This window comes from Trachurus japonicus, chromosome 3 (genome assembly GCF_045865225.1).
Source record: "Trachurus japonicus isolate A0001 chromosome 3, Traja_1.0".
Lineage (NCBI taxonomy): Eukaryota > Metazoa > Chordata > Actinopteri > Carangiformes > Carangidae > Trachurus > Trachurus japonicus.
The window spans coordinates 20,874,360-20,892,640 of record NC_140909.1 but is presented as its reverse complement, the minus strand read 5'-3'; the positions used below and the strand labels follow the sequence as shown (position 1 = coordinate 20,892,640).

The 18,281-nt window shown below is 42.3% G+C and overlaps 1 protein-coding gene across 3 annotated transcripts in view; it reads right to left on the bottom strand.

The window, feature by feature from the left end:
• Positions 1–18,281, bottom strand: part of LOC146989924 (transcription initiation factor TFIID subunit 4) — an 80,212-nt gene that overhangs the window by 20,526 nt on the left and 41,405 nt on the right. For all 3 annotated transcript variants that reach the window (XM_085766211.1, XM_085766203.1, XM_085766217.1), the window contains 2 exons: positions 17,403–17,459; positions 2,311–2,433 (listed from right to left, as the gene is read on the bottom strand). In XM_085766211.1, the coding sequence (XP_085622337.1) occupies positions 2,311–2,433; positions 17,403–17,459 (180 nt within the window). The remainder of the gene's footprint in view (positions 1–2,310; positions 2,434–17,402; positions 17,460–18,281) is intronic.

The window sequence follows — 18,281 nt, the reverse complement described above, 5'->3', positions numbered from 1 at the left end:
TAGAAAAGTCACATTCACTTTGCTCTGGAGAAGGGAAAGAGAACGCCGCCGGCGCTTCCAGCCCATGTGAAATGAAGAAATGTGAGGAGGTGAAAACGAAGTGAAAATAAGTTAAGATTCCTCCTCCGCCCCCTGTGCAATCACTCCAGAGAGGGGGGGGGGAGCGCACACTGTGACTTCACTTCTTTATACCCCTCTAATTAAACATGAACAGGACATTAAAAAAAAAAAAACAGGGGAAAAAAGACAACAACCCGAGCATAATGTATATTCATGTTTATGTTGTATAACTGCATTTGGGAAAGCAGTTTGAGAGAGCTTTTTTGAATGCAGCAGAAGGTCGCAGGCTAATACCCATCAGGGTAAAACATTCTGAAAGAGGTTGGCACTGCACTCAAGGACCAGAAGTAATGCTTTTATTTTGTTATTTATGCTTTTTTTACCGGGTGCATTACTATGCTCCTCTGCAGCATATTGCTGCTAAGCGAAGGATGTGAAGATGCAACTCGATAAGTAGGTTATTAAAATGACCAATTGACATTCAAAATTCAGCCTATTTTAGATTCATCATATTTACAGATGAATATGTGGTATTCAAATGTTTCTCCTGCCTGAAGGAAAATGTGACTTGGTACAGCAACTGTGCGTGACTTCACGTATGACACTGTGCCGGAGAAATATGATACTGAAGCAACTGCTTATGGAACCTCAAACAGGAGACGTGTCTTATAATAACAGAGTTCAGCTTAATTAAGAGCAGACTGGGCCAGTCACATGGGAGTATGTCACCGCGTTGCCTGTAACATTCACTGGTGTTTCCTGCCACCCTCTGTCACGTTTACTGACTCTGATTGCAGACAGTCGCTTATTAGACACATTCTTAAACCTGGCTAATGCTAAACTGGTTAAGCACGAAAAAGGATGTGTGGTATCATGGATACAATGGCTCTACAACTGAAGCCTCAGGCAAAACGGAGACCAACAAAGAACCTTTTTCCACTAAACAAACCCACTCCCTGGTGCCTCGAGAAAGGTAATGGCTCAAGACTCTGATTGGAGATTGCAGATTTGTTTGTCTTCATCCACTTTTAAGAAGTATAAACATGAGAACATCGTTCAGAGGGCTGTGCGCTGTGTCGCTGGCCAAATAATGCATTACCAATAATGCATTTCACAGCTCCCTCACCAAAGCCACTTCTGATGTACATAGGCCTACAAACTGAAACTGAATTCTCGCTCAGTCAGGAACCTAAGGCAACTGGGCAAAATATAAATATGAGCACATAAATATGATTATAATAAATAATAAAATGAAGCCAAGGCATCTGGTTCATCTAATCTGAATTATCATTCATTTCTATGCTTTCACACAGTAAAATGTTTTAATGTAGGATGATGGTGACCCATTACCCAGTCCATTTACATCACCCACAGTGAAGTAAAACTTGGAAAACTCTTGTTTCAGTGTTTTTTTTTTGGAAAGGCTGATGTCTAATACTGTGGTTGTGCAACTACTGCCGGAAACCATCTCAACCCTTCTCCCATCAATGAATTACTGTTCCTAATTTGTGGTTTTGTGTTCTCAAAGGTTCTTAATACTAAACTTGAACTTGGATACTATTAGACTTTTACTTGAACAACTCTCAATGGCCAAATAATCACTAATCCATTTGCCATTGTCATTATGATCACATTACAACAAAAATCCCTTTTTGTCCTTGGCTTAGAACAAAAGGATTACGAGGGATAACTGTTATTGGGATACTCTCATATGTCATATTTTCATTACGAATCTCCAAAACTAGTGTCATATTGCACTGCAACGGCTGTGGGTTACGATCATCTGTCCTGAGAACAAAGTCGGTCACTGCATATAGGTTCGTAATGTCAGAGAGCTCTATTGGCTATTACGTTTTTGGCAACTGTAACCTTCATCTATGAACACTTGAGAAGTGTAGATCAATAAAATAGTGAGTGTCCAGTGAGTCATTTCTTGCATACCATCTACAACCCCTCCATGTTTGAACTCACAGTCAGCGATGACACAGGAAGAAGAATTACCACTGAACACTGCCTACACAAAAATATAATGCATGAAAAAAAAAAAAAATTGATCACTGTATTCTTTGAAGAAAGTCAATTTTGATGACTTGCAGAATTATCCTTATTACATGTGAACCCTGCTTTTCTCTGAAGCCACGGGAAAAATAAAACATGTTCTCTTGCATAGTATAGTGACTGCAAGACTGCGTTTGTTGTCAAGAGTAGACATCAATTTAGCCAAAACATTACAGCCAATCTGCTTCTTACCTCGGTCCCTGATGGGGTGGCGCCTGGTGAATCCACTTTGCGTTTTTTGCGGGGTCCAATGGCAGCTAGTGCTGTAAGGTTGGCATCTCGCTGCCTCATCTGCGCCAGTTCCTGTTGCTGCATCTAGTGATGACACAAGAACACAAAGATAAGAAAATAACCCTCTACTCTACGTGTGGCTATGTAACCCACATGCATCTCTTTGAATTAGAAAATACATCACGTGTAAGGTATCAATGCGCACCAGTAACACCAACGTGCCACCACCAGCTAACAGAAGTGGGAATTTGTATGTGTTACATGTGTAATCTGATACGTGTTGGCTTTGGGGATTACAGTGCATTTATCTGCATGAAACAAACATCCAACAAAAATCCACACCAAATTTAACCATGTGTGATACAGAACCTGTTTTAATTTAACATTTCTACTTGACAGCACTGATGGTTTCAAACTTTAAAACATCACTTTCTCCTCTCTCTGAATATCTTAACCAAATTAAGAGGCACTATGACAGTTATTTAAAGCCACACAAGTGAAACAAGAAACACAAGATTTGAATTTTAGATCACTTTGGTTTCAATTTAAGGAACATTTGTAACCAAAACGGTCCAATTTAAAAGCCCTGCAGCAGGATGTGGGACCAGATGTGCAAAACTGGGTACATTTGTCATTAAAACTTGGTGTAAGCACAAAACCAGATATGCAGTAATTCATACACAATCTTTAGTAAGAATTTTAAAGCTATGTTGTGTACACAAGATTCAGCTTTGTCAACCCAACTAATCGAGAAAATAGGTGCACGTGAAAGAGCCTCATTTCCACAGGTTTATCAGGAACAGAGAAGAAAGACAAGGAAGAATTTCACCAACTGTGAAACGTGCCTCACTAAATTTAAGTAAATAAGATTAGTAAATATTACCACTGTATGTACTACTGGGGGAGAGAATGCGTTAGGCGTGCACAAACTCATTGCACTCATTTTTTTTGTTAAAAATACCAATTTAAGTACAGGAAACAGTGTACATATTGTTTATGAATCTGGCAGAGTGAATGCAAAAGTAGGACCAAATGTCAAAGTGAAAATATAAAGCGAGTACAGGAGAAACGAAAACCTGCTGTGTCCTTATGTCTGTCTGAAAATGAACTGTGTAGGCTCTTCTCAGCTGAACAAAATGGAAGCCTGTTTTCAGCCATTAACAAAGCTTCTGTCGAAGTGTGTGTGTGCATGCGTGTGTGTAGTCACAAGGTCCGATTGTGATTTTTGCAGTTTGTGATATATATAGGGGAGGTTGTAGGGAGGCACTGCCTAAGGTAATGTCATGTCTGGCCTCAGGGCTGAGGGGGAACCCAGCGTTGCTTGGAGCTGCCCTTTCTATTGGGTGGATGTGTGAGAGCCTGAGGCCATGGCACAGAGGGTGTCAACACTCCCTCCAACATGCAAACACAATACACAGACCCACACAGACCCACACACGCACGCACACACACACACTCACACACGTGTCTATCAATCTTGGCCACAGCACAGGGAATGCCTACCCACCAGCTTGCCTGCATGCCTGCCCGCTGGGGAAGAGAGGCCTGGGTTGAAGCGAACAGGGACAATCAATGTGCGCTTTCATGTCTTTCATGTTCTTTTATGTTATCTCTCAGCATGTGTTCGCTGGGCGCTGGTGTTTGTGTGCAGCATGTATGCATGGTTTCTGATCAGGGGAAAATTTCCCGTTACTTTCAGATGGTGCACTGTAAAAGGTTGTTTTGGTGTACAAAGTCTGATCTAAAATGTGCATGCACTTGGCTCTGATTTTTCTCCTAAAACCCCGCTGGCAAGGCATGCCCTTTAGGGTGTTGCCACTTCACATTTAGCACGGCGGAACTGTTGAAAGATCCAAACACGCTGACAACACAAAGTAGGGAAAATAATAGCAGTCAGTACCAACCGGCTGAATATCTAAATTCCACTCTCTTGTTTTTTAAATGGATAGTAGTGAAAATAGAGATACCGTCGCTAAAACAAATACTAGGTAATGACGTGGACAGGAAGCCAAGAAGTGAATTCAGGGAGTGCTGAGTTGGGCTCTTAACACTGTGTTCAAATGCAGTCAGAAACTGAGGATCACAACTGGACGTGGCAAACAGGGCGGAGATGGCAAATGTAGCATTAATGTTATCAATGCTAACCTTATTAGGCCTCACCACAAACAACACACAAATCTCTCCAGGCCCTGAGAGAGCAACAGAGAGAGAGGAAGAGAGAGAAAGAGAAGTCCGCTATCTCACTGATGGCACCGGGATGATCTCTGCCTGGCAGTTGGCACCAGGCATGGGCTCCCAGCGCCCACAGCAACTGCCTGCATTTTCAGATTTATGACTGTATGATAAATGAAGACTTCATTTTACCATCTGCAACCCTCCAGTCTGCGTTTCCTGTCAGTACAGAGGTCCACCATGACACTGGGAGACTGATTTCTGATCTCAATCTGGTGCCACTATGCCGAGTCTACCGCCTTTCCTTTGATGACTGCCAGCTGATCCAAGCCAGAGTTGGGCCAGGCTCGGATACATTTGTTTTCTCTTAGGAGTTTTTATTTTTTATTTTACAATTATCATTCAGTTCAAACATTCACATAAAGTGCATTCATCTAGACACACACACAGGTGTTCAAATGTTATGGGGGAGTGGGAGCAGAATGCAGGAATGTGGATGTTGGCTTCAAACTCTTTCAGTCCCTAGATTACTGTTAACATAAACTATCGGTGCCACTCCCTGTTGCCTGGTCTTTCACTCTGTAATGTATTTTTTGTTGTTGATCAGCTCTTGTGTCAGGAAAGCCATCAATCTCCTGGTGCATTTCTATGTGTTGCTGCTGTTTCTCTGATGCTGTTTGTTTGGAAATAGTCATGATTGCACAGATAAGTAAAATTGAATACTGCAGAACACCTCTTTGACATAGTTAGATCTCATTGAGACAGACATGGAAATCAAAAGTGTGACCCATGAGAATACGACTCTCCCTTTACTTTGCAGATTATCCTGTCAGCAACAACCTCCCAAAACTGCAAAGGTCACAATGGCGATTAAACCCAAACTGGAAGAACAGCCAGCTGGCAGGATGCATACATTTGCCAGATCCGATCAATGGTACCACATAAATATCTGCTGTTCTAAAGTCGTATAAATACCAGTGCTTCCAGTCTGCATGTATGCCCTTTTGAAGCAGCGAACTGGGATTTGTCAAGCCAAATTATTAGCAAAGGTCAGGAGATGTAGAACATTTTCAAGATACACACAGAATCAATCTACAGCTTTGTTACAAAAAGGATTTAATCTTGATGCAAAAAGCACAGTGTGATTATGTTATGGCCGGTGTGGTGAAATGGGACGTGTATGGGAATACCAATAAGTACATCTCTGGGGAAACACTTGTCGCAGTTGCACAAAGCTCCACAACAGATGTTGACTGCCCTGCTAAGTGCATATCAGTTAACACTATGATGACTTCACCCAGTGTTTTATGACAGTAAAAAAAAATCCCGTTATCATTACCTGGAACCGACCACAAAAAATACTGCATCTTACCTATGAAACCGAAGGAAACATTCTTCATATGCTTGAAAAATCAATCCAGATGCTAAATAACATGTATTCATCAGACTACTGGTGTCATGGACTTGGAAAAACTCCTACAAATTAATATTCAAACAAAACTAAAACCTCTAGTTTAAAGATAGAGGATGTCAATATTTATCAGAAATTTTAAAAAGCACCATCTGAATCAGTATAGCTGCTGCTAACAAATAAAAGGTCTATCTGAATAAAATTAAAGTTAAATAATGTTGCATTACTAATGTCTGTTTTTGTCTTATGGACCCTGCTCCTTCATTTCAATGCAGATTATGTTCACTAGATACAAATACAATGTAAATCCATTTCTCAGAAGGAGAAATAATAGCAGCCCACCTCAAATTAGATTGCCCCATTTTTCGCATAAGAACAAATGGGTGGTCTATGCATGCCTTGTCTTTGTGTACAGTATTACAAACAAATTGTGGAAGTGAAAATTGTTAGATCCATTTGGCTGTCTCACTATTGCTTTCTGTCGTCACCTGTTTCCCACATCTTGAATTATTCAGAAGTATAACTTCAAGCTCTGTACCCTTGATAGATCGGTGAAAATGTCTGTCAAGGCCTAAATAAGAAATAGCAGTCCTTGTTCTCAACACAGAATAAAGAGCAGTATGTTCTCTCATGATGCAAAAATGTCCAAAATACAGCAAGAACCTCAGAGCGATCTTATGCTCGGAGTGAAGAGGAGGATGAGCTGCAGGAGCCATGATGGCCAACCTGCCATTCTCCATCTCTGCTGTTTTTAACAAAAGCTTTTCTCTCCCTTTCTCACTCTCTCCCTCCCTCCCTCCCCCTGGCCTGAGGGGCTGCTCCTGGCCCCCCAGACGCTTACAGACAGATGTCCTTGGTAGAGCAGAACACGCTCTGCTTGACGTCACAAGCAGCTAGAGGGCTGTGAAGGAAGCTAAAGGGCTCTTTGCCCTGCAAAGACCACAGCATAAAAGCCAGACCACGGTTTTTTTGAGTTGGCCTGTCTCCTACCCTCCCCCTAGCCAGCCTTGGTCCAATAAGACACAGCAGGGAGCTTCTCAGTATGTAGACATGACATATGCTACCTTGGTGAAGGCGTTCATTTGTCCATACATTTTAAATAAGGGTTGGTGGCTCCAGTGGAAATCAAATCCCCTGTCATGGCTCTAAACTTCGTACTGCCAGTCTATAGGCTGAGCTGTATACATATGCATATGTAAGGATAGAAAGCCGTACGGTCAAACTCTGAGGGGAACCTTCTCGGGAGACTGCTGTGCTTGTTCAAGTCCAGCCAGGTTATTTGTTTCATGTTGTTTTTCCACATTTACTGACACCTGATATGTTTCTGTCAACAAACTAAAAACAGCATCAATAGATTGTATGCCACAGAACCTTTTATTATCAAAAACATGACATACAAGGAGGTTTTAATGCCACCCTGTTGTCACAATGACACATTTGTTTGCTTGTTGGCTGCATGCAGGCGGACTATTAGCTTACACATCAGCAAATATTTAGCTAAAGCCAAGAGGGCTACAGCAATTAGTCTCCATAATGCACAATGTTGATTATGAAAACACATTGATGCCAGTATTTGAAATTCACTTATTGTTTCCTCTACATTGAATATTAGCTTTAAGCCTATAACCTATATGAGACTAAAATGCTAATAAAATGACAAAATAAATCATATGATAATAAACAGGCATAATGTTTATCATGGTCACCATTTTGGTTTGTTTCTTAATTAGCGTTAGCATGTTACTATTTATAAGTTGAAACTTTGCACTATGTGGCTATGGCTGTATAGACTAAATGCAATACCTCATGTTGTAACTTAGAACTATACACAAAATACAAATATGCATAAAAATATGACTGAATCAACAGCATTTCTTAGTTTGGGTGTTAAGTTAAAAATCAAACGTTTCATGAACGAGGCCATGTGGAATTAGTCAATGACATTTTTACTCAAACATGATTTTCTCTTACTGTACTCATCTCAAAGACTATTTTCAGTCACTGATATCTATAACAGTTCATATTCTCTTGTGTAAGTTTCCTACTACTTAACATGAGTGTGTTGACATTTTACATGTTTTATGCATGTCTGTTACCCATGGATCTCATTCACCTGACACCCACATGGCCAACATTACGAGAGCATCTGTGAGCTGCATCTTGAGGCCTTTCTTCATGTGAAGTGCCTGGCAGTTAGTTTGCTGCAGGGAGAAGAGCCATTTGCACTAACCAATCAGGTTTCACTTCTCCATCTGCACTCAGATGCTACAAAAAGATGAGTTCAGCCTCGACCTGCTAATGCAGGCAAGCCTTTGTGCTAAGGCTGGAAAGAGACATGTATGACCTCATCCGCAGAATAACAATAATTACATATGGAAGTGTTCCTCAAGCTAAAATATTCAATATTGAATATTGATTACAAATGGACACACACACACAGTATATACACATATATATTAAATTAGTTGATGTATGGTATACTGAGTCATGTGGAAAGATTCTTCCAGTAGTTTCAAGGCACATTTAGACCAGTATATAGCTGCACTGGTTTCTGTACCGATACCAATCATCTTGAAAAACACATCACAAATCAGTCGGTATTTAAAAAGTCTTTAAAAGAGAGACATAAAAAATGCTCATAAATTCTGTTTCATCACCTTTTTCAACCCATATATCTCCAAAAATATTTCAGTAAGTCTGTTTGTGATTGTATTATTTTACCTACGGAGATTAATTCAAAATACATGCATGAGCTAATAGTCTTGGCTCAGAGTGCTCCATTTCCTCTGAAGCTGTGTATGTCAGAAGTGTTTCCAGGGCCAAGGACCAATTATTCAGAGCCCTCAGCCGTCCCTGGAGCTAAGGTCATTATATGAGTGTCACTATCATGACCCTATGGTTCCTCTTCATCTGCAACTTATTTGCAAGAATTAAACCGTGCAGAGGGAGGGAGCCTGTGTGAAATGTGTGGATAAATTGAATGTGTCTAAAAGACTCCATGGCTCTTCTTCGGAGTCAGTATTATTTTTATAAATAATAACATTTGTGCTACACATTTTGGCAGAGAAGAGTGTTTAATGAAGGAGCCAGAAATCAGTGTTAAGCAGATTCTGACAGTGTCACACCGGAGCGACGGGGGGAGAGTGGTGATCATTAAAAATACTGCTTATCTAAGGGAAAATTTCCTACTTTAAATGTTCTCTCGCTTTGTCTCATTCCATGCAGCCGTGCTTCGTCTAGCAGTCTTCTCTCTCCCTGTTTCTCTCTCTCTTTTTTTAACATTTAGATTCGCCGCTCGTCACCTTCTATTGATCACGCCTAATTTGCATCCAGGAAAAGATGAGAACTCAGATATTCACACTCCGAGAGAGGACGATCTCAATGATTTATTCATTTCCAAATCAAAAAAAAAGGAGTGAAAGGAAGGTAGATGAGAAGGGGAATCTTCATAGGCAGCAAGCGACTAGCAGGCTCTGAGGCTGGGCTCCTCTTCCCCACACCGCCCCCAGGCACATGGTGTGCAAGTCCTCCTAATTAACAAGGTGAATCATGCTGCCGCTCTCTAATTAGCCAACATGACAATCTAATGGAAACATGCAGGCCGAGCTGGCACACTTAGCATCACCCCACAAAGACCTCACTACTGTCCTTCCCATATGAATTCCACAGAAATGACACCTCAGATTTTTGAATGAAAAGATGGGGTTGGTCGGTTCAGGGAAGTGTGTTTTTGGGAGAGGTCAGAAGGGATAAGTTGACTGGTGAGGGTGAGATTTTTTTCTTCTTCTTCTTTTCTGTTATCCTCTGTGTGCATGGTGTTTGTTGCCTAATTGAAACATGTCCTGCCTCCTGCCTCCCTCTCACTTATATCCCAGGCACAGGAGGCTGGCACCTCGCCACCAGCATAGCTCAGCATGCCCAATTCCCCTGTCGCTCGAGTCCCAAGGAGTGCTCCAGCGCACAAAGAGAAAAGTGAACCTACAGGCTTGTACAGCAAGGAGAACGAGTCGCTATCTCCCTCTGAGGCAAAAAAATCTCCTTTTTTTGTTGTTTTCCTTCTCATTACAGCACTTTGTAATATTCGAAAACACACAGGAACACCAAAGGTACTTTTAAAGCCCGCTTCTATTTTTTTTTCTTGTAATATGTCTTGAGGTGAAGAAAAAAACTGAAGTTGAGACTACCGACAACAAAGCAACAAATAAAAATAGGGTTACAGTGTACTGTTTTAGTAGCCCGCGCATCTTGTGGACCTACAAAACAGACCTTTCTTAAGCGATAATTAAATTATTCACATCAACATCTTGTATAATCTTCCAAAACATTAACATCCAGTTTAAGTTGTATTAAATTAAAGGACACCTGCTAAACTAAGGCATAACCTAATTTAGATTTTTGTTTAAAAAGACAAAAAAAAAGAAAAAGAAATGTTCTTCTCCTCACAGTAGTCCTGCCTGCTGACCATGAAAGCTTGCTGCTCTACATCTATTAGGTATTGTGTATCTGTGAGGCCAGAAGACAAGAATATAACAACTATGAAGTGGGACACACAAAACAGCAGGAATTCTCTTTGAAAGTCAGTACAGAAAAGGGAGAGAACATGGAGGAGGGTAGCAGGCTTTTGCCCCGGGGCCAGCCTTATGGGGAAGAGCGCCTCTTTGAGCAGAGCAGTTTGTGGAGGGCCAGAGGATGGGAGCCTATGAACTTGCAGATATAACTGGCCTAATAAAAACTAAGGGTCTGCTACATTGTCCTCTGACATACAAGAGCCTCTCCTCTCTGGAGAAGTGTGAGGCTCTGGCTGACGGGGCTTACAGTGTGGGCGGATTCCAGTCTTTCCGTGACCTGGTCACTTGTGGAGGATGCCAGGCCAATCAAGAAACATGTTATGTGTGCATTAAGGCCTGGTGCACACCGGCTGAGCAAAGGGTTGTGATTTAAATAACACGGACATGAATGTGAACTATGTGTGTGTATTATGTGAGCTGTGAGGCTTAACATGCTTAATTTGACCAGGCTTGTGCATAATGTCACATGAATATTTGTCCAATTTGATTCATAGGATTTAACATACATGTTTGTACGGCAAGGAAGGACATAACGGCGGGCTTTTAATTGGCAGCCACAAAGGGTTCACAAAGTTGAGCTTGGGCAGAATTAATTCGGTAGAGGTTGAAGACATTTCAAGCACTGCTGCTGCATCAAAATGGGAAGAAAATCTCTCAATGCCTGAAGAAGAAAAATATTTGAGGAAAATTATTCTAACAAAAACCTCTGAGAATCCCATTGGACAGCTCTGGGTTTCACACAAGTCTTCTGGAATCACTGTGAGCAAGGAGTGGAGTGTTGCTGCGAGGGAATGGTAATGTGGAAGAATGGGAAGAGAATAGAGAGGAGAGGAGAGGAGAGGAGAGGAGAGGAGAGGAGAGGAGAGGAGAGGAGAGGAGAGGAGAGGAGAGGAGAGGAGAGGAGAGGAGAGGAGGAGAGGAGGAGAGGAGGAGGAGAAGGAGAAGAGCATGGACCCCCTCCCACACCATCTAAAGGTCTGGCAGTGATTGGACCATCAGTTGGAGACAGACTGTGTTAACCATTTTTTAACCTTTATCTGTCCAGGGATGCTCGGCTACACTCCACGCTGCTTTCCAGCAACATCCTGTTACACTCACTCACACCACGGACTTGTCCTCTTGACTCAGAATAAGAGAACGGGAATTAAAGACTAAAAAATGTGCATCCACGTCCAGCTTTACTACTCGGTCCACTTGTTGCTTTCTCTCTCGGTTCATCAGGAGTCCTGTCTCATCTCAACCAATAGTGATCTCATGGTTTTATGTCCCTTTGTTGTTGTTTTAAATTGAATTTTCCAATGATGCATATACCATAAACCAGTTCTGAGTAATTTATAGTTTTCAGACATTAAATCGACAGGCCAGGGCCACAAAATCTTGGCATTAAAGTGTGGTTAATGTCTTACTGTTATGAAGAAACCTAACATGGCCCCCTGGTAGTGTAGGGGTTTAAGTCAGTGACCATGAACCACAACTTTGTGGTGCTGTCACGTCATTTCATCTCAATCAGTCACTTTAAAATACAGTCAGGATAGTCGGAATAAAATACCACAGTTTATGGAAAAGAAGTGAACCTCCTACTTTTGGCCACAACATTTTCATCACACTGCTAGTTTAGAAAGTTCCTAAGAAAACTCACCACAAACCTTACCGCTATTGCTCTGTGTATCATGAACTTTGATGTATGACATATTCTATGAAATACATTTGGCTCGGAGTAGATTATGATCAAATGTTTTTTCAGAGGGGGTGAAGGGAGACAAATACACCACCACTACTGACACTGCCCTTCACAATAAGCCAAGTTGTACTAAGCCACTGAGCTAAGGTGTCGATTAGTGCAGCTGATTCGTTTTCGTCCTCAAAGTACCAGCTCTCATTCACCTGTAGCTGCTCATCAGTAGAATCATTTGCATTGTGGGTTTGTAATATTTGTGACCTCAGACTGATTTATCCAATCAGCGTCACCGTGGGAAGCAATAGCATGTGATTAGCCAACCAACATGAGTCGTGCCATAAGGTGGAAACATCAGTGTTCTCGGTCTGGCATGGTTTGGCTGTCCAGCTGAACAGACCTTAACAGGTGCTTTTGGCCAGATTTTGGCCAGCTGTAGTAACCAATTTGTCTTTCCCCTCTTCCTTCAACCCTCTTCTCTTGCCCTCTCTCCACACCTCTTCCCCCAGTTCACTCGTTTCCTGCGTCCACTTGTGCCTGCAGACGCAGCTGCGATGATGAATCTGTGGCTGCAGTGTGTCTGTGTGTCTGACATCGTGATGTATCTCCACTGGCCTTAACTCCCTCTCTATCTCTCTCTCCCTCCTCCCCCCCCAAGTCTCCTTTCCTCTCCATCTCTTTGTCTCTGTCTCTCTGTCTCGTTCCCACTGTCTCTCTCTCTCTCTCTCTCTCTCTCTCTCTCTCTCTCTCTCTCTCTCATTCTCTCACTCTCAATGATTAGGCATTGCCTGGCCTCCTGCCTCAGTGATGGAACAGACAGAACACACAGACCCACCACTAACAACAACAACAAACAGGAACTGAGCTCTGCGATTTGCCCATTGATTTTCACTGGGGGCATTTCTGAAATAGCCCATCTGACCTTTCGGCCAAATGGTAGTGAATGGAGGAAACAGAGGCACTAGACTGCTCTGCCTCTCTCACACGAAACCTCTGCCAGCGACTATCTGACCAGTGGGTTGCTGGTGCAAATAAAGATACACAATTAGATGCCTGGCAAGATAAATATACAAGAGTAAAATCCAGCTAAAACCCCTGCTGGAGACACCTTGAGCCTACAATGTTCATTATTCCCCAAAATACTGAATAAAATAGTGCACTCGTGATTTTGGTATTCCTGGTAACATTGTAGTTAAGTTTGTCCTGAGGTCAGGTCCAGAGAAAAGGCAGTGGGATCATTAAATATTATTTTTAAAAAGATAGTATATTGCCTCAGTGGCACAAAGTCCGCTCTGTAAACTTAATGGTTATGTGTTTTTTGGATTGTGGGGTATTTTTTTTAACCAAAGTTAAAATCTTGGCCTGAGGAGACAAAAGAGCAAAGAGCTCATGGATTGTCCAAAAAAAGAACGGGTTCACCCAGCGGGGAGCATGAATGTGATCAATAAATGTCACAGCACTATACCTATGAGCGTGTGATACTTTTTAATGTGCAGTTGGAAATGTTGGCCTGATGGTGGCACTAGAGCAGAGGTGTGCCTCTCCTGGGGAGACACGGGTGAGATGGATACATAGGTTGGGTGAAAAGGGAGCCAAAGGTACTTGTGTGTGTGTGTGTGTGTGTGTGTGTGTGTGTGTGTGTGTGTGTGTGTGTGACTTAAAAGGACAATACTGCAGAAGGAATCATTGGTGCTAAACTGCTCTCCATCCAGGACTTATACACCTCCAGAGTCAAGAAACAGGCAGCAAACATCACCGCTGCCCCATCACACTCCACACAACACCTTGTTCTCACTTCTCCCCTGTGGTAGGCGCTACAGAACTCTGTACGTCAACACAACAAGACACAAGAACAGTTTCTTCCCACAGGCCGTCACTCTGTTGAACACCTGAATCTGTCATACATTGTCAATAACCATCTATATCATATCACCCACTTCCTCATCATTGAATAATTTCATTTCTAGATATTACAACACAACCCTGCTGTAAATAATACATACATACATACATACTGTACATATATTTATTTATCCAGTATGTATTATTTATCTCATTGTTTATTTGCACTAACTGACCACCTTCATTTCATTTGTACTTGTGCGTTCTCTGTTGTATTATTATGTTATTGCTCAGTTGTTGCTGTCCTCATTCTGTACATCTTTTTAAATATATATGTGTGTGTACAAGTGAGTGTATAAACCGGAGTCAAATTCCTTGTTTGTTTGTGCATACTTGGCAAATAAATCTGATTCTGATTCTTGTTGGAGTCGTAATTCAGTCGTATTTGACCATAGATGTACATTGATTCATTGATTCATTGATTTATTGATTGAGTGTGAGTTACTTCATGAGAGTGAAAGGCGGTGGATCCCAATGATTCTACCACCTACACATCTCAGATTATGGAGTATGAATCTACTTAACCAAATTCGATTCTGTATTTTTTTTATTTTTTTTGCAATCTGTCCTTATTGTCACCATGTTAATATTTATGGACTGTGAAAAAGTAAGAAGTATAATACTGTTATGCTATCAGGTTAAAATAGAGCCTCCAAGCAATGCTAGCGATTTACTGTAGCCATTCAGGCACCTACTACAGACTGCGGCCTGTGTGGAGCTAAAAGTGACATCATCTACTCCGACCAAAACACTTTCACCTGCTAAGACCCGCTCATAAACCTGGTTTCTCTCCTCTTTGCGAAGTTGTTTCTAAATCCAGGGTTTAAGGACAGTGGGTGCTGCATGTTGTAGAGACTGTACAGTAAAGCTCATTGAAGCATATCTTATCATAGATTTTTTTTATTTTTTTTTATTTTGGGCTATGTCAATGAAATTGCTTTGACATGACATTCAACCTGAGCTTGACTGCACATGACATCATTTGCTAGTTATCACTTAACTCCTGATCATTGGCCTTCCTGCCAGACTCAGGACTGCAATGGTATTTTTACATACACACACACACACACACACACACACACACACACACACACACACACACACTGCACCTGCCTTTTTAAAAACAAATCATGCACCAGCCCAATTTACACGCCGACACTTGGTTCGAGCATAAGAACGCGCTGTAATTCCATCTCTCTGAAATGGTGATTGTTTGGTGGTGGTGATGGTTGTTTTGTGTGTGTGCATGTGCTGCTTATGCATATACATGTGTGTGTGTGTGTGTGTGAGTGTGCATGATCAGGGAGAGGGGCTTTTAAAGAGAGGCTGGCTCCTCTGCCCGCCGCCTGGAAGAGTAGCTCAGGCTCATTATCCTGATGAAATTTGCGCAGATGTGTGAGCTGCCGACAGACTCTGCAGTGACACAAACAGCCAGCTCTGTCCCCTTGAGCCAGTCAGGTGATGAAAACTGGAGAGGCACGGGGGCTGAGAAACGACGGCCATTAAGCAAAAAAGAAAGAGGTGAGGGAGGGTGGAAGAGGGTGTTGTGTGTGTGTGTGTGTGTGTGTGTGTGTGTGTGTGTGTGGGGAGGTGGAAGGGGGGGCAGTTATGGGGCTGGGAGTCTTCCTTTTCTCTATCTTGCGGGAGAAAGCATTACATAAAGTAACAACTTCCAAACCACCTTCTTAAAATTCCAGATGAAAATGAAAATGTGCATACGTGCAACGCTGCGTCTCTTCACGAGGCACTAATCTGGCCGTATCCAGATGACGAGCGGTCTGCCACTTAACAGGGAGGAGATCCACTTTGATCACATGGCCCCTGGGGCAAACCTATCGCGCTGCCTATTACGCGGATTCATTTGCATATGTGGGGCTTATGGGTAGGCTGCGATCTAGCGTGAATGTTTTAAAGCTGCAGCAGGGCTGACTGTTTCTAGAGCGAAAATGTCCAAGAGAGACACAGAAGGGCCGGGGGAAAAGACAGAACGCTGCCAGAGGTACGAGAGGTCGGCTTGTCACTTGAAGGTCACAAGTTCAACACCTCGGACTGTTGAGAAAGTCTTGCCTGAACAACAATGGCAAGTTGCCCTTAAGCAAGGCGTTTACAGTTACCTCTAAATATAAATATGTCTGAGTGGTCAACGTTAAAAGATGATTGGCTGCAGTAAGCTGTCAGGCAGGAAACTGAAGAGCTGTGTGAGTATAAATTAGGGTGTTAGTGAGAGAAGTGCATAAACTTTACCTGGATGAATAAAAGGCTTTTTAAAAAGAGCAAGTGACTCCTTAAGTTGTACCTCAACAACAACGGCAGCAACAACAACAACAGGTGAGCGGTGCTTGTTTTATCCTCCTGCTTACACAGACAACTCTACGGAAGCACCACGCAATCCTCTTGATCCGTGTTACGAGTCAAGGACTAAAAGAACCCCGTGAAGTTATTCTGGAGTAAACAAAGAAGAAGGGGAAAAAAACACAAATGCAATCTTCCGTTGCAACAGAACTATTTTGTTTGCGTAAACAACATTAACCAACCACTGAAAGACGAGTGGTCTACTTTTTGAGATCCATTGGGAATTTTATTATATACAAAGACCTGCTCTTGAAATAAGGGGGATGTAGCACCGCATTACCAAAAGAACTGAGTTGAAACACTTCCCCAGTTTGCAACGCTGCATGTTGTGCCTCGGCCTGTTACTCGGCCGAGGCAGTAACTCTTTTTATGCTTTTGTACTTTATATTAGTGAAAGTTAATGTGGAGCATGAACTGGTATGTTTAAAACTGTCATTCACCATACAGATGAGCAAAACGTATTTCTGCAATTGGACTCATTTACAAGCAGACAAGAAAAATATAGAAAAATATTCTTCTCTTTTTTTTAACCACAGGGGGATTGAGGGATTACATGTTTTTGTTGCCACTAAATTAAAACAAATGTGCTTCTAAGATGAGACATCGAAGAGCCAAAAGTGACTGAGATGAGAAAATAAAAAGGCCACTGCCATTAACTCAGTACACGCTTCCCCCTGGCAGCTACCAGATAAGACAGAGCTAAATGAACAACAGTTAGTCAAAATCCAAACTGGTGTGAGATGAAGCGGCTGAAATTGACACAGAAAAGAAAAAAGAAGGGGGTGGAGGAAACGCAGAGTCTCTGTGGCGCACAGAAAATAATTTTCTACACACGGGCATCAATCGGCTCGAATAATTCCTCAAACTTTTTTAAGTCAGACTTTAAATGGCATTACATATGTAGTGAGGCATGAAAAATTAATACACTGGAGTCGGGGAAATGTCAAGGGTAATGATCTCCGCAGCAGCTTACCTCCTTAGCTTTCTGTTTCAGTCGAGCTTGCTCTGGGTCCTCTTGCCTGGAGCGACTCTGTGGAGTAAAGGGGAGGGGGAAACACAGGTTAACAGCTGGTTTAAGGAGCCCATCCCACCACCACCACTACTACCCCCCCCCCACCCCCATCTCCCCCCCAACCCGCTACTCATCTGTTGCTGCTGCAGCAAAAATAGTGCAAAATGGGAACAGGATACAGAGGTGTCAAGGACATCGTATTTGAATTCAGAGAAGTGCAATGGAGCGCCCCCCGGGGGGCAGTGGCCTTTAAACCCGCTCCAAATCCAGCCCTAAATAAGCCGCTGGAGGGGGATTCTAATCAAAAGAGGTTATTAAAAATTCTGCACGAGCCAGCACACACACACACACACACGTACACGCACACACTCGCATACGCACAGGGCAAAGGATGTTGGTGAGTATCAGTGGCAGTGGCTTAGTGTGTGTGTGTGTGTGTGTGTGTCACTGTGAGCCAGTGTGGCTATCCAATGCTGTGTGTGTCTGTGTGTGTGCATGTCCCCGGCGTAACAACACAGCACTTCTATTTTAATCAGCAGCCAAGATCTGGGTGGATGTACTTGTCCCTGGGAATCCTTCACCACACGGCCAAATGTGTATGGCTGACCACTGCAGGCAACACAGGCAGATTATGTTTCTGCACACAAACTGAATGCACTAAGTTAGTCTGTGAGTTTCCACATAATCTGTGTTAGGGGTAGGGTTAGGGTATTTTGGCTGGATTATTTTTAGGTCAGGTCCAGGAAACCCTCACTAATATATTTTGTACTAATATATAATTATAGTTTTCTTCTAATTCACTTACACATTTCAAAAGGTTTTTTTATGTGAAACATTTGT